At 37.9% G+C, this 19,771-nt stretch overlaps 1 protein-coding gene across 4 annotated transcripts in view; it reads left to right on the top strand.

Moving 5' to 3' along the window:
• Positions 1-19,771, top strand: part of UBXN7 (UBX domain protein 7) — a 34,716-nt gene that overhangs the window by 990 nt on the left and 13,955 nt on the right. For 3 of the 4 annotated variants that reach the window (XM_062582916.1, XM_062582919.1, XM_062582917.1), the window contains exons 2-8: positions 2,546-2,693; positions 5,154-5,221; positions 7,866-7,931; positions 10,911-11,023; positions 17,511-17,657; positions 18,050-18,140; positions 19,284-19,411. In XM_062582916.1, the coding sequence (XP_062438900.1) occupies positions 2,546-2,693; positions 5,154-5,221; positions 7,866-7,931; positions 10,911-11,023; positions 17,511-17,657; positions 18,050-18,140; positions 19,284-19,411 (761 nt within the window). Of the gene's footprint in view, positions 1-2,545; positions 2,694-3,878; positions 3,966-5,153; positions 5,222-7,865; positions 7,932-10,910; positions 11,024-17,510; positions 17,658-18,049; positions 18,141-19,283; positions 19,412-19,771 lie in introns of those variants that run through there. The other variant, XM_062582918.1, reaches the window with a different exon arrangement.

A 19,771-nucleotide genomic window follows, 5' to 3' on the forward strand; every position in this document is an offset into this window, starting at 1 on the left:
CTTGCTTGTGAGATACCGTATATCAAATGCTGAAGGAGTATTTAATAAAATGTTTGTGAGAACATCTTTGTTTTTGAGTTGAAATAAATGAAAAATGTTTTTAATTCAGTGGCTTTAACTAGTTAATTTCAGGTTATGTCCCTTTACTCAGACTTTCGTGCACTCAGATCTTGAACAGGAACGTTGAGGATGTTAACTGGTATGCTGTGAATGTACTGGTAGGGTATACTGCGAAATTATTGATCACTCACTTGTCCTTACCAAAGTCATTTAAACCCTAAAAAAAAAAAAAAAAAAAAAAAAAACTACAGCAAATATATTTCCTTATAGTACATGCCTGTGCTCTCTTTTCTTTTTGTTGAGTTGCTGTTGTTTGTTTGTTTGTTCAGTAGAGCTTAAGATATTTGCTAAAAGCTAAGCAGGCAAGTTGGGGTGACACTAGTTTGTATGTCCTAACGGTTTTTTCTGTTTATGCAGATGGTTTGTTAAACATAAGAGTACACATCTTACACTTTCAAAAAGAAAATAAAAACCTGTTGGACTTTATGCATCTACTGTTAAAATAGAATTTGGAAGTTCTGTTCTGTTTTTCAGTTTTAGTAGAATTTAAGGTTATATCTGCAAGTCTCTTCCAGAGCTTGCCTTGTCAATACTGGTACTAAGAAGTGCGCACTCTCAATGGTTTGTATTACCAGCTTTTAACTTTGACTTGTTAGTGTACAAAGTTTCTAATGTTTTTAGGGAGGAGACTAAATAAACATGATTTGACAATTTGATTCTAGAGAATCTAATAAGAAGGAGTGAGGAGCTATAGTCCTTGAATACATTTCTCCAGATAGCAGAAAAAATTTTTCTTTGTTGTTCTTATAAAGAAAAGCTATAATAATCTAGCTCTTGTATATCTTTATCAATGAAATTGTGTGATCTTTTTGCTCTCATATTTATGTTTTCGGTGCTTGTCTTGGCAAGCAGAAAATATTCAGTATTTGTTAAGTTTCAAAACAAACTTCAGTTTATTTAGGAGTGATGAAGAATTTGTACAAACACTTTGAATATTGGTAAATCTTTAGATAATAGACAGCTTATATCATTTTTCCTCTAGTTCTTGCAAATTAGCGACTTCACATGACTATGAAATTGTAGGGTGATGTGTCTATTCCAAACTATAAAGATATTATTTAATTGCTTCAGTTAAGCTAATATTGAAATGAGCTCCTTAAAATACCAAATAACAATTTGAACATGTGAGACTTAATACTGTCACTTTTTTTTTTTTTAAGATGTCATTAGTTTTTCTTTTGCACATTTTTTTCATCTTGATTAACGTCTTAAAATACAGATGACTGTCATCAAATCACACTTTTCCTGGCAAACTGATTTATGAAAACTAGTTCCTTCAAACACTCTGTTTGTCTTTATGATTTAAAGTAATGGAGTAGGTCATTGAGAATTAATTTATCTGCACAGTTTCAAAGTGTATTATCTCTTACTAGATTCTTCAAGCTAGAGCTTCTCAACTCTTTTTTAGAAGATCTCAGAAACATCTAATGAAAGAAAATGAAATGCATTTTGCTCAAACAGATGTTGATTTTGCTTCTCATACTAGGAAGTAAGGTTTCTATAGTGACTTTCAGGGAGCCTTAAACTAGTAAGAATTAGTGCATATCCAAAACTACTCCCAAACTGTTTCAGTTGCATTTTGCTGCTGTTTTGCTCTGCCAGGCTTCACATAAACTGTTTGGCAGCCAGCCATCTCCAGACATGCTGGAGTAAGCAGCCTGCTAAGGTAATAGGTGGCAGGAGATTCCACAGGTGAGGATGCCTTTGTTAGTTGTGATTTTGAGGTCTTAGGGAGAGATGCTTACCCTCTGAGTTTGAAGTGACAGTAGGAACAAGTGTTTCATCTTGAGCACCAAGAAAAAGACTGGATTCAGTTGGGCTTAGGAGCTGTTTTAATAATGTTAGTCATTATACAAGTAACTGTATAGACAGATGGTATTTTCTGTTTTCTGCAAATTGGCCTTTTTTTCGCCCCCTTTCTTATACTTGCACTTTCCAAACTGAGCTTCTGGTGATTTGCTTTTGCCCTTTAGATGCAGGGGTGCAGTCAATAAAACAGGAAGCCTTTTCTTCTATCTTTAAGTATCTATTATATCTAGATGAGAAGCTTTAGCTACTGATGTAGTGTTCTCTCTGTTAGTTGAGATTTTGGGTTTTTGTATTCCACAACAGAAGTCAAGTTTGGAGTGCCTATTAAGAGTTTGGAAATTTATATCAGAAAAAGATCTGAACTCCAATAAGGAGAAAGAAAAACCACGCTAAACTGCCTCAGATGGCTTCCACTAAATTTTCTGCTTATGGAAACTAGTATCTTGTCAGATACGTGTTTGTCTGATTTCGTTGTTGTATTTTAGTGACAGCTAGTGAGCTGTTCTTTCTAAGTACTAAAATGCTTTGAGAGTTGAAGCTTGCTGATCAACTGTTCCCAGCACTTCAAATCAGAATGCTTTCTGAAGAATGCTTTAATTTTTCTTTGGCATCGCAGGTGCCAGTGAAAGCGTGGGAAAACATATGCTTGAAGCATGCAACAACAATCTGGAGATGGCTGTCACTATGTTTCTGGATGGTGGAGGCATAGCAGAGGAGCCTAGCACCAGTTCTGCAGGAGTGTCTGCTGTTCGACCGCATACAGAGTACGTACCCGATGAATGTCTGTATAAATGAGTAGTCTGTGTAAGGAGTTTAATTGTGAAAGGTAAAACAAATATGGCAATGGTCACTTCTCCTAGCCTGCTGTCATTTCACTGTAATACATACATCCTTCTTTGATGATCTTGTTTAATTGATTGCTCCAATATTGTTCTTATTTAATAAGTTGTTCTGATAACTGAAGCACAGGAGTTGGAGTCTGGGCAGCTTGCACCTCACTCTTTTCACTGCTAGTTGATTGTGTTATAGTAATGCTTCAGGGTTGGCATCTGGCTGTTTTAAGTGCTTTATAAAAGCAACATGTCATTGTCTTCTGTCCTGTCAATCTTTTTATCTCTTTATGAGTGTTACTTTCTTCATTTTTTTTTTCTTTTTTTTTTAATAAAAGTCTCTCTCACATGTACTTCAGAAGTAGTCTCTAGCTTATACATACTGCTTTGGCTGGCAGAGATCAAGACATTAAAGTGGGGACTGGTAGTAAGAGATTCTTACTTTTAAATTGCCTTAGCAATGTTGACTTGTGTTAGTTTGCTAGCTAGAAAGAATTCCATTCTCTTGGTCCTTAAAAGTATAGTTACCTCAGACCTGTTTGTAAGGGTTTTCTTGTGTTTTCTTAAATATAGCTAGATTTGGCACTAAAGGGCTAGATCGTGTTAACCAATATAGAGAAATAAGCAACTACCAAATCTGCATCAGTATCTTGCATATCTGTTCCAATGAAGGACGGAGTTCCACATGAGCTTGGCAAGAGAATCTTTCAGTGCTGATTATCTGTTTGGGATAAACAGTATTTTGAGTGGAAGCTGATTGGCATCAGTCACATTCCTTAAGTGTGCTAAATTAAACTTAGCCATGCTTTCATACTTATAAAAACCTTCCATTTCAGGAAAAGAGAACTATCTTTTAAAGAAAATTCTTGCCACTCGTACTTCTGAAGCACATGTATGAGTTTAAACAGCTGTTTCAGTACTGACCATTAAAATTGATCTTAATTGCCTTCCTGCTTGAACCTTTGGCAGGTAATGAAGTTAAAACTCTGTATCTGTAGGTATTAGTGTTCTTATACACAACTTCTGGCACATCAGTGACTTAAGATTCAAGTTTTTATTGGAATCCTTTTTTTTATACTTGACACCCTCCAGGTGCTGGTCAGCTTAGTGTTACTTCTAGGAAGAGAGAGACATAAATATGCAAATGCAAAATGGAGAATAACTAGCTTCACAACAGCAATCAAAGATGTGGAGGTTAATAGCAAGGTTAGTGCATCTTGCTGACATTATGAGTTACTTAATGAGTTAACTGACACCTGCATGGCCAAGAGCCACAAACCATATATTTTAAACTTTTGAGAGTTTAATGAAGAGGGCATTTTAGGAGTAGTCCATAGGCAGGATTTAACAGTGCATTTTCCTGGGTGAGCCTATGATCTCCTATTTTTTTTTAGCTCCATGGGCTAGGTGACCACACTGAGTATGTGATACTGATTCATAGCCCTTTGTCATTTTATTTCTTATAACCCTGATTTCAGATTATCTAGTAGTCTCTGCAGACATAGCTGAACTGTTGATTATGTGAGGGAGCCCAGCTATGAAAGCAAAGAATAACATGGGGGGAAAAATGTCCATCGTTATTCTAGCTTACTTGTTTGTTTATGATCCATATGGTAGTAGTCTACAAAATGGGAATCTCAACTGTAAAATACAGGTTGTGTGTGTGTGCATGTATGTATGTATGTATATATACACACACATACATACATATGTATGTTAGTTTCCTCTCCTTCTTAGGGTAAGGCTTCAGCTGAAGCTGAATAGTTTACTCTCCTTTAGAAAAACATACTGGAAAATTGGAGAATCCAGAGGAAAACAAGATTTGGAAAAAGTTAACTTTTTCTCAGAGGACATTGTTTTCTTTCCTGTGGAAAACAAAGGGCTGTGAGTGAGAAGTGGAAGGAAGAAGTCTTCCAACAGGAGAAAGCTTTTAATAAGGAGGATAAAAACATATATATTTTTTCCCTTTATGTAAATAATCAGGGGAGGAGGGTTGCCAGAGGATTATTTAACAGCAGAGAAGTTCAAGAAAGTTATGACGGGTAAAAATTCTTTTTCAGTATTGGAAAGATAAAGCTAGATAACTGGATCCCAATCTTTATCATTCCAGTACTGAAACAGAATTTTTGTTGTGTAAACGTTTTCTTTCAAGGCTTTAAAAGGTTATCCATGCAAGATCTTAATTCAAAGTGCACTAAGTCCTGTCTCAGTGCCATGAGTGGGAATAGATGGTCTTTTGAGGAACCTTTTGACCCAAAGTCTCTGATTCTGTGCAACAGTATAGCAGTGTCCTTAGCTGGTTCAAGTTGCAGGAGCCTTTGGAGCACAATGGGGAGTGGTTTACATAGGCTTGGAACATTATCATTTCTCTAATTTTTGTTTCCTCTTTGTTAGGGATGAAGTACGAGCTCCAATTCCTCAAAAACAGGAAATTTTAGTGGAGCCTGAGCCCTTGTTTGGAGGTAAGCCAGTGTTCTTACTCTATTTCTGCATTTTCTTTAAATACCCTGAGATGAGCAAAGTGACAGAATAAAGGTGGAACTCTGAAAATGAAGAAAGCGTTGTATGTATTTTTGTTCTTATTTTTTCCTGCTTCAGCTCTATGTCCATGTAACATATTTGCATACTTAGAAATACGCCCATGTTATTGAAAACCTCACGCATTAGAGAAGCTATGTTCCCAGTGGTACCGATTTGCTAATGCTTGTTTTGTGAAACACTGAGGCAACAGTCAGTTAGCTATGCTAAATATATACCAGTGAGTTGTTAGCATTTTTGAGGTTCAGAACTGTGTGATACTGCTGTAAAAGTGTTCAAGGTGGCAGGATAAAAGCTTGAGGTTTGATTGACAAGTGAAAGTGGGTAAGCCAAAGAGGACAAATGCTTGCTTCTCAGAGAAATGGGAGAGTTGGAAAGAAGACCTGAACTATGTGATAGCTCATAATTTTCTCCATTTCTCCTTTAGGAATTTTATTTGCTCTTTGGGCTACATCTTGCAGCTAGTTTTCATGTTTGTTTTATGAAGCTTGTTCTTAACTTTTGCTTTAGAGCTATCTTTTGCTCTAATTAAAGAGGTAATAGAAGTGCTTTTAAATACTTACCTAATACACTGTCTAGTTCTTATCTAATACTCTTAATGCACCAAGTCTCAGGTATTCAATTTCAGACCTTGACTATAGTGGTCCTTTTACTGCAGCACAGGAGTAGAACTTCTACAGTATGACTGGATTGCCTGGTTCACTATCCTCTCCTTTTGTATAGTTCCACATCTATATGGAGATCTAAGGCTTCCTGTAAGGCTTCCTCTGTTTATGATACTGCTCTAGCCTTATGAGGCTCTGTCCTTATGTAGACCAGACTGTTTCTAGCTGTCTGTGTAGCTTTCCCCACATCATCTGGATTTCAAGTACTGCCCTTTTTATCAAAGAAAGGCATGCACATGCTCATCTCTAAGCATCCTCATACCTATAGGAAACATGCTTTTTCTGTTGTTAATTCCTGTGCTAGAGAAGAGCATGATGTGAAGATTCAGATTTAACCCAGAACTGGCCTTCTGTTGATCTTTTTGCTAATATGAGTGATCTTTCTCCAGTAACAAGCTTAGAGGTGGTTCCAGAGTAAGATCCCCTGCTGAGGGTTCTTTGAAGATACCACACCAGCTTGTTTCTCTTGCTTTCTTTGTGGCTCAACAGTTTTTGACAAAGGTCTGCAGAATCCTGTGATTTCAAGAACTTAAGTGCAGGAATATCTATTGACTCTTTTACTTGGTCCTTCTTTACCCACTTGTCACACATTGATCACAGGCACATTGTCCTTGAGTGCCATACTAAGGCAGTCTGTGGCTCAGTGATGGTTTCCTGGACTTTCTCATCAACTAATGGTAATATTCTCACTAAGGCCACTTCTGTTCAGAGCATGAAGCAGCCTGATAACATAGCTGAAATTGGAAAGCTGTTCCACTTCTGTTGCTCCTTTCAGCTCTAGCCTCAAGTGGGAGATATTCCAGTTTCTGGGTTTCACAGCATCACATAAGAATGTTCACATTAGCTTGGGCCTTTTCCAGTTCAGGAGATGACCCTGTCCATCCACCAAACCCATCTTGCCCCACAGTGGATATCTGCAAAACATGTGCCTGGACTGCTGTGAAAATCTTAATCAGCACTGGACCATAGCTCAGCCTGGGAAGGCAAATGTTGCTTGTGGCGAAGCATTCAGAGGAGAAAGGGATTTTACTTACAGGCATTAGAGGTGTTGCAGGAGTTAGAAGCATTTCACACAGGCATGTCCTTCTTCCAGTTTTACTTTAATTTATCTTGATACTCTGGACTCGAGAAGAATGCAATAAGCAAAAATTGCACTCATTATTTTTGCCGTTAGTGTGGAGTAAGATGAAAGATGCTGCATGCAATATAGTGCAAAACCAGAAAGATCTCTTAAGTTTTGGAGGTACTTGCTTTCTGAGCTGTGCATAGGTCATTCTTTCTCACACTAAATAAAATTTTCTTATTATGAGTTTCCAGTGCATCTATGTTGCATTTCTCTTGCTCTAACGTATTTAATATTGATCAAGCCTTGTAACAGTTAAGGCTTGCAGGTACTATTTAATTTTTTTTTTCAATTAGTAGAAATTCGGAAGAGCAGTTGGAATAAGTTTTGGTAGACAATTTTGGTTTGGGCCCTAAAAACAGCAGTTGTACTGTATGACAGGACTTAAGTCAAAGTCGTTAGTTGGAAGTGGCAGAGGCCTTTTAGGTTCTATGCACATTACCTGCCTGGGCTACTGTCTCTACTCAGCTGCAGTTAATTTGTTCTGAAGATTTCTTGCAGATAATGATACCTGGATCTAGTGGAAGAGCCTTCGTGTTGCCAACCCAGCCAACTTTTTGGCACAGGATCTAGATGAGAGATCAGATAAGAACAGAAATGCATTGTAGGTAAAAACAAATGTGTTTCTGTTAACTGGGAAAACTTTGAGGTGCGTGATGAGCCCATGAGAGAGAGCTAACTTTAAACTTCATTTATCATTGACTTATTTTTTGCTTCTGTGTAAGATTTGCTGGAGGGAGGAAAATGATTGTTGACATACTTTTTCTTTTTTTTTTTAAGCTCCTAAAAGACGTAGACCTGCCCGTTCAATATTTGATGGCTTTCGAGATTTCCAAACAGAAACCAGTAAGTATGTGCAGATCAGTATGTTAGAAGTTATGGTTTTTTTTAAAGCAGCTATGGTTGTGAAATAGTTTTCACTGTTGGCTGTGGTGGGTTTCAGTCATTAAATGGTTTTAAATTGCCTACTGTATAGCAGGAGTTATTTTGGAATAACATTATTGGCTGCTTGTTGTTGTGGTACCAGTACTGTGCCACATGTTTGTGATTCAGTTAAGGTTTGTTTTTTATTCTGGGGGAAGTCTTAGATTTTTCTAGAATGGCCAGGGAAAGCACTAAGCAGTGGACATACAAAGCAGATATTGAAGATGCTGGTCCAAACACTTGCATGTATTAGCGTGAGTGAAACCATATGCATGTTCTGTCTGATCTGGTCTGGTGAATACTTTCTTGGTAAAATTTGTTCTCAAAACCCACTTTTTTTCTGCTCTGGAGGAAATTGAAAAAGGAGAAGAATCTAAAGCTAGTGTAGGAGTTAAATTAATCAGTTGAATTTTTCTTGGAGGGCCAGTGGTGTTTCTGGTACTTAGGTTAGTTTTGAGTAGGCCTGGAGCTTTTTCCTTGGCAGCACACAAGATTCTCATGAATTTAATTGGTTTACCGCTATCTATTCATTCATATGCAGAATCTCCAAATGACAAAGCTTTGGCTATTATTTAAACCATTAAGTCTCATAGAAGATGATTTTGTGACAGATAAAGACCAACTATACCATTGCTGAGTTACAGTGGTTATGCAGTTGTTACCACTGATACTGCTAGAGTGTTCAAGGTCACAGAATCACAGAGTGGGTAAGGTTGGAAGGGACCTCTGGAGACCAGCTAGTCCAATCCCCCTGCTCAAGCAGGGTCACCTACAGCATGTTAGACAGGGTTGCATCCAGGTGGGCTTTGAATATTTCCAGAGAAGGAGACTCCACAACCTCTCTGGGCAACCTCTTCCAGTGCTCTGTCACTCTTACAGTGAAGACATTCCTCCTTATATTCTGGCGGAACTTCCTGTGATTCAGTTTTTGTCCATTGCCTCTTGTCCTGTCACATGGACAACTGAAAAGAGTTTGTCCCAATCCCCTTGACACCCTCCCTTCAGGTACTCATAGACATTGATAAGATCCTGCCTCCGTCTTCTCTTCTCCAGGCTAAACAGGCCCAGCTCTTGCAGCTCTTCCTCATGGGGCAGATGCTCCAGCCCTCTTATCATCTTCATAGCACTATGTAGGACTCCCTCCAGTAGCTCCATGTCTCTGTTGTACTGGGGAGTCCAGAACGGGACGCAGTACTCGAGATGAGGCCTCACCAGGGCTGAGTGAGGAGCATCACCTGCTCAGCATCTGAGCTGAGCAGGGCAGGATCACCTCCCTCGACCTGCTGGCAACACTCTTCCTAATGCACTGCAGGAGACTATTGGCCTTCCTGGCCACAAAGGCACATTGCTGGCTTATAGTCAACTTGTCATCCACCAGCACTCCCAGGTCCTTCTCTGCAGAGCTGCTTTCTAGCAGGTCAGACCCCAGCTGATCTAATCTGTAACCACAGATCGGGTTCCCGTGTAGTTAGGTAATGTTTAGATGCCAAACCAAAAATTAGTGCTTAAAGTTTGTGTCTTTCCCTAACAGATTTTGTCAGGGTTTTCTAGTAATAAACTGGTTAAATAATAAAGACTGATGTGTAAATTAAAATACACAGTTTAGACAATTACCATATCCTTAACCTTTTTTCATGATCTACACTCTGTTATAAGACATTTGGAGATGTGCAAAATGTAAAACCATAGTGAAGTTTTACCATACAGCATTATAAAGTTTTATAATAAAACTTCATAGGTGAATGTTGCTGTCTGACTATCTCTCAAAAAGTGTTCATGGTCGTAAAAGTCCAGATTATTTCCTTGTTCCCAGGCTGGGAACACAAGGATGCTTTTTTTCCCCATGGCACCCAATATCTATTGAAAAATGGTTCATACACTGTGATCATTGTCAGCTGTTAAACTATAAAAAAGCTTTTGTGTCATGTAATGGTTATTGCTCATTTTAACTGACTTGGATGCATAAAACGCACTTCATCACTACGTTTGTAGGTAAGCAATTGTTGTGATTTACCTCTATTTTATATAGTCATGTTTATGTAGGAATGTGTTCTGTAACATTTTGAATGGAAGTTATACTTTCATTGCTTAACAGAAACAGAAGCTCAAAATCACAGAATCACAGAGTGGTTGAGGTTGGAAGGGACTCTGGAGATCATCTAGTCCAAGCCCCCTGCCCAAGCATGGTCACCTAGAGCATGTTAGACAGGATTGTGTCCAGGGCGGGGGTTGAATATCTCAGTGGAAGGAGACTCCATAAACTCCAGTGCTCTGTCACTCTCACAGTAAAAAAGTTCTTTCTTATATTCAGATGGAGCTTCTTGTGTTTCAGTTTGTGAAAATACAGTACTTAATGTAAGCAAGTCTGAAAACCTGTTGACCAATGAGAGATGGTGGTATCCTGAGTCAACTGTGGGAAGATTAGATATTAAATACACACTTCTAAAGATTACTTCTTTACATGAAATAAATATTTTTGTTTATTTTAGGGAATTGCCTAAAGTCCAGAAGATAGACCAATATAGAAATATTCTGAGTAATGCTATGATGTTACAATCTAGCTCTAGGTTTCCCCTTTTGAAAGTGTCACTGAGGAAAAGTCAATTGTTTTCTTTGTTCATTTGTATTCAAGTACTGGTATATGACCACCTCCACTGATGCTTATATTTGATAAGAAAATCTGTTTTAGAAGTGAAATAAATTCTTGGTGCTTGAGAGAAATGAGACAAGCAGGGTCCCTAAATAAAGGAGTCTGGTATTATTAGCAAGTCATTTTGTTCATTGTGGTCCAACCTTATGACTCTAGTCCTGAAGTTTTGTGTATATGGATATAGCCAATAATAAATCTGTCTTTGAGTATTTTGTCTTAATTCCTCTTCCTTTCCCCTTGGGGCTGTGCAGTTCGACAGGAACAGGAGCTACGAAATGGAGGGGCCGTTGATAAGAAACTCACTACTCTGGCAGACCTCTTCAGGCCTCCCATTGATCTGATGCACAAAGGCAGCTTTGAAACGGTAGGTCTGTAATTTTGCTGAAGTTACTTAGTAATGACTGTGTACAGAGTGAAAGCCCTGTATTAAGCATTGGCTGATGGATCTGTTTATAGAATGATTGTGTAGTAAGTTACAAGCAACCATGTAATGATAAATACTTGTCTGATGCACTGCATGTTGATTGTGATGACTTGGGAAAGATTTAACTAAAGATGATGGACACCTGTATGTTTAAACATCAGTGTGGTTAATTGCACATGATCAAAGACATGTTCAAAATGGAAAAATTGTGCTACTTGAAGTGTGTGTGTAAAGCATGGTATAGAAATAGCTGAAGTAAAACTGCTTTTGATAAGTGAGGAAGTATGTTATAAGGAGTAGCATAGTTTGTAGCACAGCCCTGCTAAGAAGCTCTCAGGGAGAGCTATGCTGACATGGCTAAACAGTTTCTGATAGCTGACCTAGTACAGATATCTATCTGTGCATCACTTTATACGTACATGAATTTTATTTTCAGTAAAGATCTTGAACAAAATCACAGTGGTTATCTTTTTCATCTGGTAGCGATGGATAAAATATCCAAGAGATTATCTCCCTAAGAAAGGCACTATTAACTTTGGATAATTTCAGGTGTCATCTTTTCTATCTGTGTAGGCATTTGTGAGTCTAGTCTTAAATTATGATTTGGATCCGGTGACCTAACTCATGATCAGAGATTATACAAATCAATATATCTTTTCAGTTTTTAGTCTATAACTTCCAGATATTCTTACTTTAGAACTTGAAACAAGTACTGAACTTTCACCTGATCTACTGCAGGTAGTTAAATATTAGAGATGATTTTCTGAGAATGCAAACTAATGCTCAAAGGGCACGCAACAGATGCTGCAAACGATGCTGGAGATCTGAGTCCATGAGCTGAACAAAAGTATTATCTAGTCCTGGGAATGACTCCTTTTTTGTGCAGAGTTTAGTAAAGTTGATTCTGTAAATAGTTGCTTCTAATGTCGTGCTCACACAGTAGAGCACCACTGGAGAACTTCTGCAGAAATAATACCTTTATTGAATCTTCAGCTCCCCTCCTGTTGGCCTCATCTCTCTGTTTCGCAAATCACCAATGATTAGCTGGCTTGTCTCTAACTCCAGTGTTCTGACAGTGCCTTCCATATATTTACTTTCCTAACAAAATTCTAGGTTTGAAAGGATGCTGACAGAGAATAGCGATGTCTATCTCAACAAGTAATTTGGTGCAATAGAAACAGATCAGTAGATTGAAGAAGTTGATGTTGAGGCATCTGTATGATGATACATGGTTCAGGGTTTACTTCAAACAAGATTGTATCCAGTCCCTTGACTGAATATCCCCAGAAGACCTGTGGTTCAGAGCTGTTTGTGAACCAAACAAATGCCTGGTTAAGAGGAAACTGTAAGGGGAGTTCACTTGAAAACAACCACTGCTGCCCACATAAAAATGTATGCAAAAACTAGCAAGTGTCCTCTTATCTCTGCTGTGGAATTGAGATGTATACTGGTATTCCTTCATGTCTTGCTGAAAATGTCAAGACTTTAGCAATGTTGATTAGGTCTCTTCTGCCATAGCCAAAGATAGTCTATGAAATAACTAATTGATGGATTTGACTGTCCAAAATTAATTGCCTTCCTATTTAGTCTTGTTAATTCAGAAAAAAACAATCACACCTTGTCCTGCTCTTTGTAGTAACTCTAATTCAGAGAAATGTATGCTTTCAGCTATTGGCATTCACCTTTTTAGGTTTTTTTATAATTCCTCATCCCATGGAATACCATTGATTTCAAACTGATGCTCCTCTACTTCCTTGCAATAAAAATCTTTTTGTTGACCAATACCTCTTTAATTTTTTCTGTTTATGACTCTGTGCTGCAGTACTACTCTACAGGACAGTGCCTGGCCTCCTATGAACCTAGCAATCACAGTCTTCCTCAAAATTCACTTCCAGCAAACTTCTGTTAGTTCTGTAACTTATTCTGCTTCTTCCTTTGCTGTACACTTTGATAAACCTATATATTCTAGATAATAAGCCAGAGATGTTTATTGCATTCTGAAGTCATTTTGATGCTCTCATATTTTAAGCATTTTGAGGGCATTTGGTGTGTGGTGGATTCTAAGCACTCTGGAAGGGTGTTGCAAGAACACTCTACCGACACTGTGCCATGCACATTCATGACTTTATTCGAACTTAGCAAGTATCTGGTCATAGTAAGGTTGCCTGTTGCTCATCTTTGTTACTCCTGTCTGGGTTATCTAACTTTGATCTTCATCTTAAGTAGATTCAGTTATCTCCACCCCCCCCCCCTGAAAAACTCAGTTACTTGCAAATATAAACAAACTTGAGTCTTAACAGGAAAATGCAAAAAGTTATGGTTTCATTTTAGCTCTGTAATTCTAGCTTTTAAGAATAGATGAGAATTAACTTTTATTGAAGAGACATTTTCAAGTGTTGAATGAGCATTGATTTTTAATTTATAATCCAGCAATGAATAGTGTGCTTTGCATACATTACAACTTAGGATCATTATACTTGTAAAGCTAAGTATATGTTTAACTTAATTACACTGTGGAAAGTGAGATGTGGAAAAATTTTAAGGCAGAAAATCTGTAAAATATTTTATCTTAATTCTGCAGGTCTTTTGAACATGATGGTTGAGCCACTGGATATTAGTTATTATTAGTCAGTAGCTAGTAGGCTTGTGGAATGGTGCCACATAAACCAGAGGCAAATGACTGATATGCTAGCAAGATGTTATCCAAAACTATCCTTTTTCTCTTGCTAGACAATTTCAGAGAAACTTTCAGAGCCTAAATATGCAGTGTCACCAAAAAGTCTGTATTTGATGAGTGTTATGTGACTTCATAATTAGGCTATTACTGTCTGCAAAGACTCTGAATAGTCAGTTGAGATTGTACAAGGAATTTTAACTGGAGTTTCCTGATGGTAATATTGAGCTTCAATGTAGTATTAAGCTTCATGGTTGTTATCTCATTAATGTAGAATCTTCTAGGAATGAATCACTGGAGCAGCACACCAAACTGAAGATTCAGAAGTAACAGTTCTTCTTGTAATAAAGAACATGGTTTTGTTCTAGTGTCAAAAAATTGCTTTCAAGAACTGTAGGTGTTTGTCTTTTCATGCTTATGTTGTGAGATGTGATTTAACTCCTGGAGAATACGTATCAGAATGACATAGGTTAGTGCCTTTCCATTTTGGCAAGCAGATAGCTCTGGTGCATCCAGTTCTACACTTAAGAGTCACTAGATTTTCAGTACTACTTCAAATTACATGTCATGTTACCAAATCTCAAATCTTGGGTTTATATGAAGTTTCTTCATTTTACAAGCTAAATGTTCTGTCGCTGCTCCCTGCTTTACAGCTGAGTGTGAATTCTTTCTTTATGTGTAGCAAGCAGTAATAGTTTAAAAGTGAACCTAGTCTTTATACTTCAGTTATGCTATTATCTTTGCATAAGGTACTTCTGTACTGGCCATTTGTATAAATACAATCTCTAAATGCACCACTGGCCCAGGAATGGCTGGTTGATGAAAGAACGTGTGTGCCCTGTTCTTCTGTGCTGGCCCAGGCAAGAAGTGCAAGTCTAGCACAGACAGAGTATCCCCTGTTCAAAAGTAGACCTCTTGCTCTGACTTCCTGTAACTGCTATTTTCCAAACTGAACTATGCTTGTCTAGCGAATGTCTAGAAGGTTATAAGATGCTGGCTTCACTTCCTTGTTCTCTCTGTTTACCATAACAAGCAATGCATTTCAACAAAGCTGAGTAAAGAAGAGCCATCACAAAGATTTCCTTTTGTTTAAGGAGGATAACCTCTAGGGAAAGGCTAAAAATTACATTCTATTTTTTTTTTCCTGGAGTGGGACTCCTTGGTATAGGAATGATACAGCTGAAGAGGAGATGGAACAGAAATTTGTAAATCGTGCATGTTGCAGAAAAGTCAAATGAGAGAAAAAGATGTGTTATTTATGTGAGTACAGGAGCTTGAGGTTGTCCAGTGAAAGCTAGTAGCAAGCGTTAAATGAGACTTCTTTCACATGTTGTCTAATCAGATTGTTGTTTTGTTACAGTACTAAAAAAAAAATGTGAATGGCTAAAAAGAAGAAAGAAAAATTTACGGGAGTTGTGTTTAATAAACACTACCTCTATCTCTGGAAATTCTCACCCTGCTGATTGCTGAAAGTTTGAACAGGAATGCTTGCAGGGAATGGTTGTTGACTTCCCATTTTCTTGTGTTCTTTGATAAGTGTTTGCTGATGACCCTCATAGCTCAAAGGAGGAGGAGAAATGTGGAGGTGTGTGTGGAGCAATTGAGGTTGGAAACAGTGGGATGAAGGCCATTAGATACAGTCTTTGGTATATTCGAACTAATGCTTGAGCCCTGCATTGTTATTTTGGTCACTTACCAAAATGAACCAGCAATATAACCCACAGTATTCCGCCCTTTGCACTCCTCCCCTTCTTCTCTCCCTACTTCCCCCACAAAAAATAGGCAGTGGCTGTGTAAGAGCATGATTGTATATGTGCAGTAGATGGCAGCAGTTTAACTGTGTCCTTCTAAACATTGAATGTGAAACCTGTTGTTCTTAGAAAGAAGTTAAAAAAGTGGTTTCAAGAACTATACCTGCTTTCTGTGCCAAAACTTGTCTTTGTAAATGTTCTGTGTGCATTTTCTGCTTGCATCCCTTAAAGAGGACATTAGCTGGACAGAGGAGAGGTAGAGTCAAGTTCTCACAAATGTTGAGGAATATACAAAGTAAGTAGAGAAGAATAAGATGCACTTTCCAGCTTTGCCAGTAGCATATAATAATAGCAGAAAATGGGATTATAGGTACAATGACTTTTTTTTTTATTTTTTTATTTTTTTTTTTTCCTTTTCAGGTTTGTTATTTTAATCCAGTATGGATTAGGTTAGAATACAAGACTGAGGTGGCCTGATAGACTCAGTGTATATATTGATGTATATGTTCCCTTTAACCTTGGGCAGTACCTCTAGAACTCTTCTTAAACTGGTTGCCTAAGATTACTTCTCAAAATCTACATTTAGCTCAAAGCACTCTTTGAAATAAAAGCCTAATAAGTATATTTAAAACCCTGATTAGTTATTTAGGTGTCCCCCGCCCCACTTACCTGTTCTGATGACAAAATACTGGATTCTGAGACTGGAGTGTTAGTGATAAGAGGTTAATATGAAGTCACTTGTGGGATCAATATAATTATTCCATACTTTCTGCCCTATTTTTTTTTTGTAACATTCTTTTCTGAGAATAAAATAAAAATAGGCTCTGCAGGTCATTTGACCATGCAGAGTAATTTTGTAGACAGATCTTGTGATCGAAGAACAAGCTTATACTTTAATATCTACAATTTTAGCAGGAGTATTGAGGCTCACCTTTTACCAAGCTAAGTGTATGGGGCTCACGCATCCCAGTATTTGTGTCAGATAGACTGACTATATTCAAAAGTGCACAGGCTAAAATTCACTTTAAAAGTGAAAACTTTTTGATGTGGGGGAACAAATCAGAACTAGCAAAATCTTGTGCAAAATTCTAATTCTTCAAATTTGCTGCTAAGGGCATTACAAGCAAGATGGTGAATACACCTATAAATACTCCCCACCACCACCTTTTTTTTCCCCGGGAAAAAAACAACAGATAAAGAAAATCCGTATGCTAATTCCAGTCTCTCCAGGTGGTAAGAGCATTCCTACTGTTGATATAGCCCTCTTTTTTTCAACAGGTATGACAATTCAGCGATCAGAATTACATTCTTGATCAAACTCCTACCATTAACCAACCAATCAGACAATGCCAGCTTTGTGACTCAAACCAGTAAGATTTCTTCCTGCGCCTTCCCATCTTCCTCCCCACTTACATCCTGGATAACGAGCATCAAAAAGGGATGCCTAATTTGTTAGGTGCCCAGTAATAGAGAGATGAGCGGGAAAAAAAAAGGAAAGAAAAAACATACAGAGAGGGGGACCTGTTGGATTTATGCAAGTTTGCCATCAATTATGCTCTCCTGTTTAAACAGAAAAAGGTCCACAGGCTTATCTTAAGAGTGAGCAGGTCTTTCCTCTGTTGTCAAATCAGTATGATTGACTACACTGTTCCCAGAACAAATACTTAATTCACAGTCTTTTTTGACTTTTTGTTTTGTTTTGTTGTGTTCCCCCCCACCACTCCTATAGTTGCTTTTCCCACTCTGCACTTGGCTTGTCAAAATGCAGCAGCTCTGTTCATCGATGTGATTCTGTAATTCAACCAGTCTCATTTAAGCAGGTCTTTCAGCCCTGCCTTTTGTCTTGTGGATACCTTTCTGCTAGTTCTATCCATTTTTTTTCACTGTGAAGTGGTTTTAGTGAAAAATCTGACAATGTTAGAAGCCATCACTGATCATTGCTGGCATTGTTTATGTCTAGCTCTTCATTTTTGGCTAATGAAGCTTTTCTCTCTGCTTACAGGCTAAGGAGTGTGGTCAGATGCAGAACAAATGGCTCATGATAAACATTCAGAATGTGCAAGATTTTGCATGTCAGTGCCTCAACCGTGATGTGTGGAGCAATGAGGCTGTGAAGAACATAATCCGGGAACATTTCATTTTTTGGCAGGTAGGAAATTTAATGGGGCCATACTAGCAACTTGATGCCTAGTAGATGGGTTTGTGAAAACAGACTTCTTGGAAGAAGATGGCATGTTGGTGTTCTCTTAGAGAACTGTAGAAAAGATGAGCCTTGTAGTTCAAGGATATGTGTTTTGATATTTAAACAATCTTTCACTTATGGATTCAAAACTTTATCATCTGACTTCTAATGCATGCATGGTTAGAGGTTTGTACTGTGTTTGTAGCAGTTATAGAGAACTGTACATACCACTTGTAGGTTACTGTAAAATGGAGACAAATGTTGTATGTTTTCTAGATAGTTTATGTTGTCCGTCCCCACTTCCCTCCATCTCCTGCCCCCCACCCCCAATAACTTGCTTCCATTGTGGTGTTCTGTAGGTATACCATGACAGTGAGGAAGGACAGAGGTACATACAGTTTTATAAATTGGCAGATTTCCCTTATGTCTCCATCCTGGATCCCAGGACAGGTAAGATAAGTGACAGTTATCTGCAGTTTATATATCCTATAAGAAGGACTGGCCGTTGTAGGCTCAAATACTGTCTTTAGCAGTGTGCGTTACACAGTGACTGAAACATCTCAGTTACATTAGTCGTTCTCTGAGAGACCCCAGTGTTGTTAAGGAAGTAAAGATCTTTTGGAAGAATTAAAGGAATAAAACTCCTAAGGTTTGCTCAAATTATGTGTGTATCTGATTATGGTACTTGGCATAGCTTATAAAATACTTTGTTGAAATTAGTACCACCAGGTAATGTGAATTGAAATTTATTGATGCTTCCCTTGGAACACTGACATGACTGTAAGAGCTCTTAAAAGTTATTTGAAAACAAGTAATGGATGAGCTATCCTTTAATATTAAAATGAAACAAATACAAGTCTGCTTCCTGTTCCTGGAACAATAGCTTTGTGAAACTCAGGGATAACTCATTAAATCGTGTCTTAATTTTGAAATAGCAATTTGGCTTTTGGTTTTTGTCTTTTTTTTCTTTCTTTTTAACTGAACAATCAAACTTTTTCGTTCACCTCCAGGTCTTTTTAAATTACAACTTTTTCTTTCCTGTGTCCTAACAGCCTTGTCTCTTTATGGTCATATAATCTTCTATAGCAATTATTTGGTGCCCTGCTTCTCAGCACTGAAGTAATTGTGTTCTTGCTATTTGACGTAATCCACCCAAAAACTAGTTCTTTGAAACCAAAGTTAGAGTATTCTTCTCAGCACTTTATATTATCAAAACACATGCTATTTGCTAAGATACAGAATCAAAGCAGGCAAGAATGTGGAAATGCTTTATAAACTTCATTCAGATTCAGTTTTCGTTTGTTTTTGTTTTAATTGTGATGCATAATTCAGCATTCTGCACACATTTCCATGAATATAGAAAAATGATGATAAATATATTAGAGCAGGTCTACCCTTTGAACCTTTTCAAGGTGCTAACGGGAGGAAATGTAATTATCAGGAGGTGGCCTGTGTGATACTGAAGTTCCACGAAGGTAGACTCTTGCGCAGTGTGTATACAGCAGTGAATTTGTTTGTTTGTTTGACAGCTAAGCTGCAATCTTTGGAGGGCTGTTGCTGAAGTTATGTTCCATGATGCCTTATGTTCCCTAGGCCAGAAGCTAGTGGAGTGGCACCAATTAGATGTAACTTCTTTCTTGGACCAAGTGACTGGGTTCCTGAGTGAGCATGGACAACTGGATGGGCATTCTACTAGCCCTCCCCAAAAATGTTCTCGTTCTGTAAGTATGAGACCTTCTGTTACGACTGGAGAATCTTGACAGAAAATCTGGCATGCCTGTATCCAGTTGTACTAATTTCCCACTTGGTAGTATAAGCAGACATAATGAATTAGAGCAAGAGTATGCAAAAATACAAAGATAATGCATCAGAGAACACCTTGTCCTTTGATGATTGTTTTTCTTATACAGATTGTGCTATCAGCATTTATTTTTAATTTAGCAGACGCATAATTCTGTGTGTAGAATGAAAAAATACTACTGAAAAATATCACATCACATGACACTGCAAGGAGAAATCCTTAAGCACTGACTACATGACTGGCCTTCCACCTGACAGCTTTAATAGCTTCCCTTTGCAAC

The sequence above is a fragment of the Rhea pennata genome, chromosome 9 (genome assembly GCF_028389875.1).
Source record: "Rhea pennata isolate bPtePen1 chromosome 9, bPtePen1.pri, whole genome shotgun sequence".
NCBI lineage: Eukaryota > Metazoa > Chordata > Aves > Rheiformes > Rheidae > Rhea > Rhea pennata.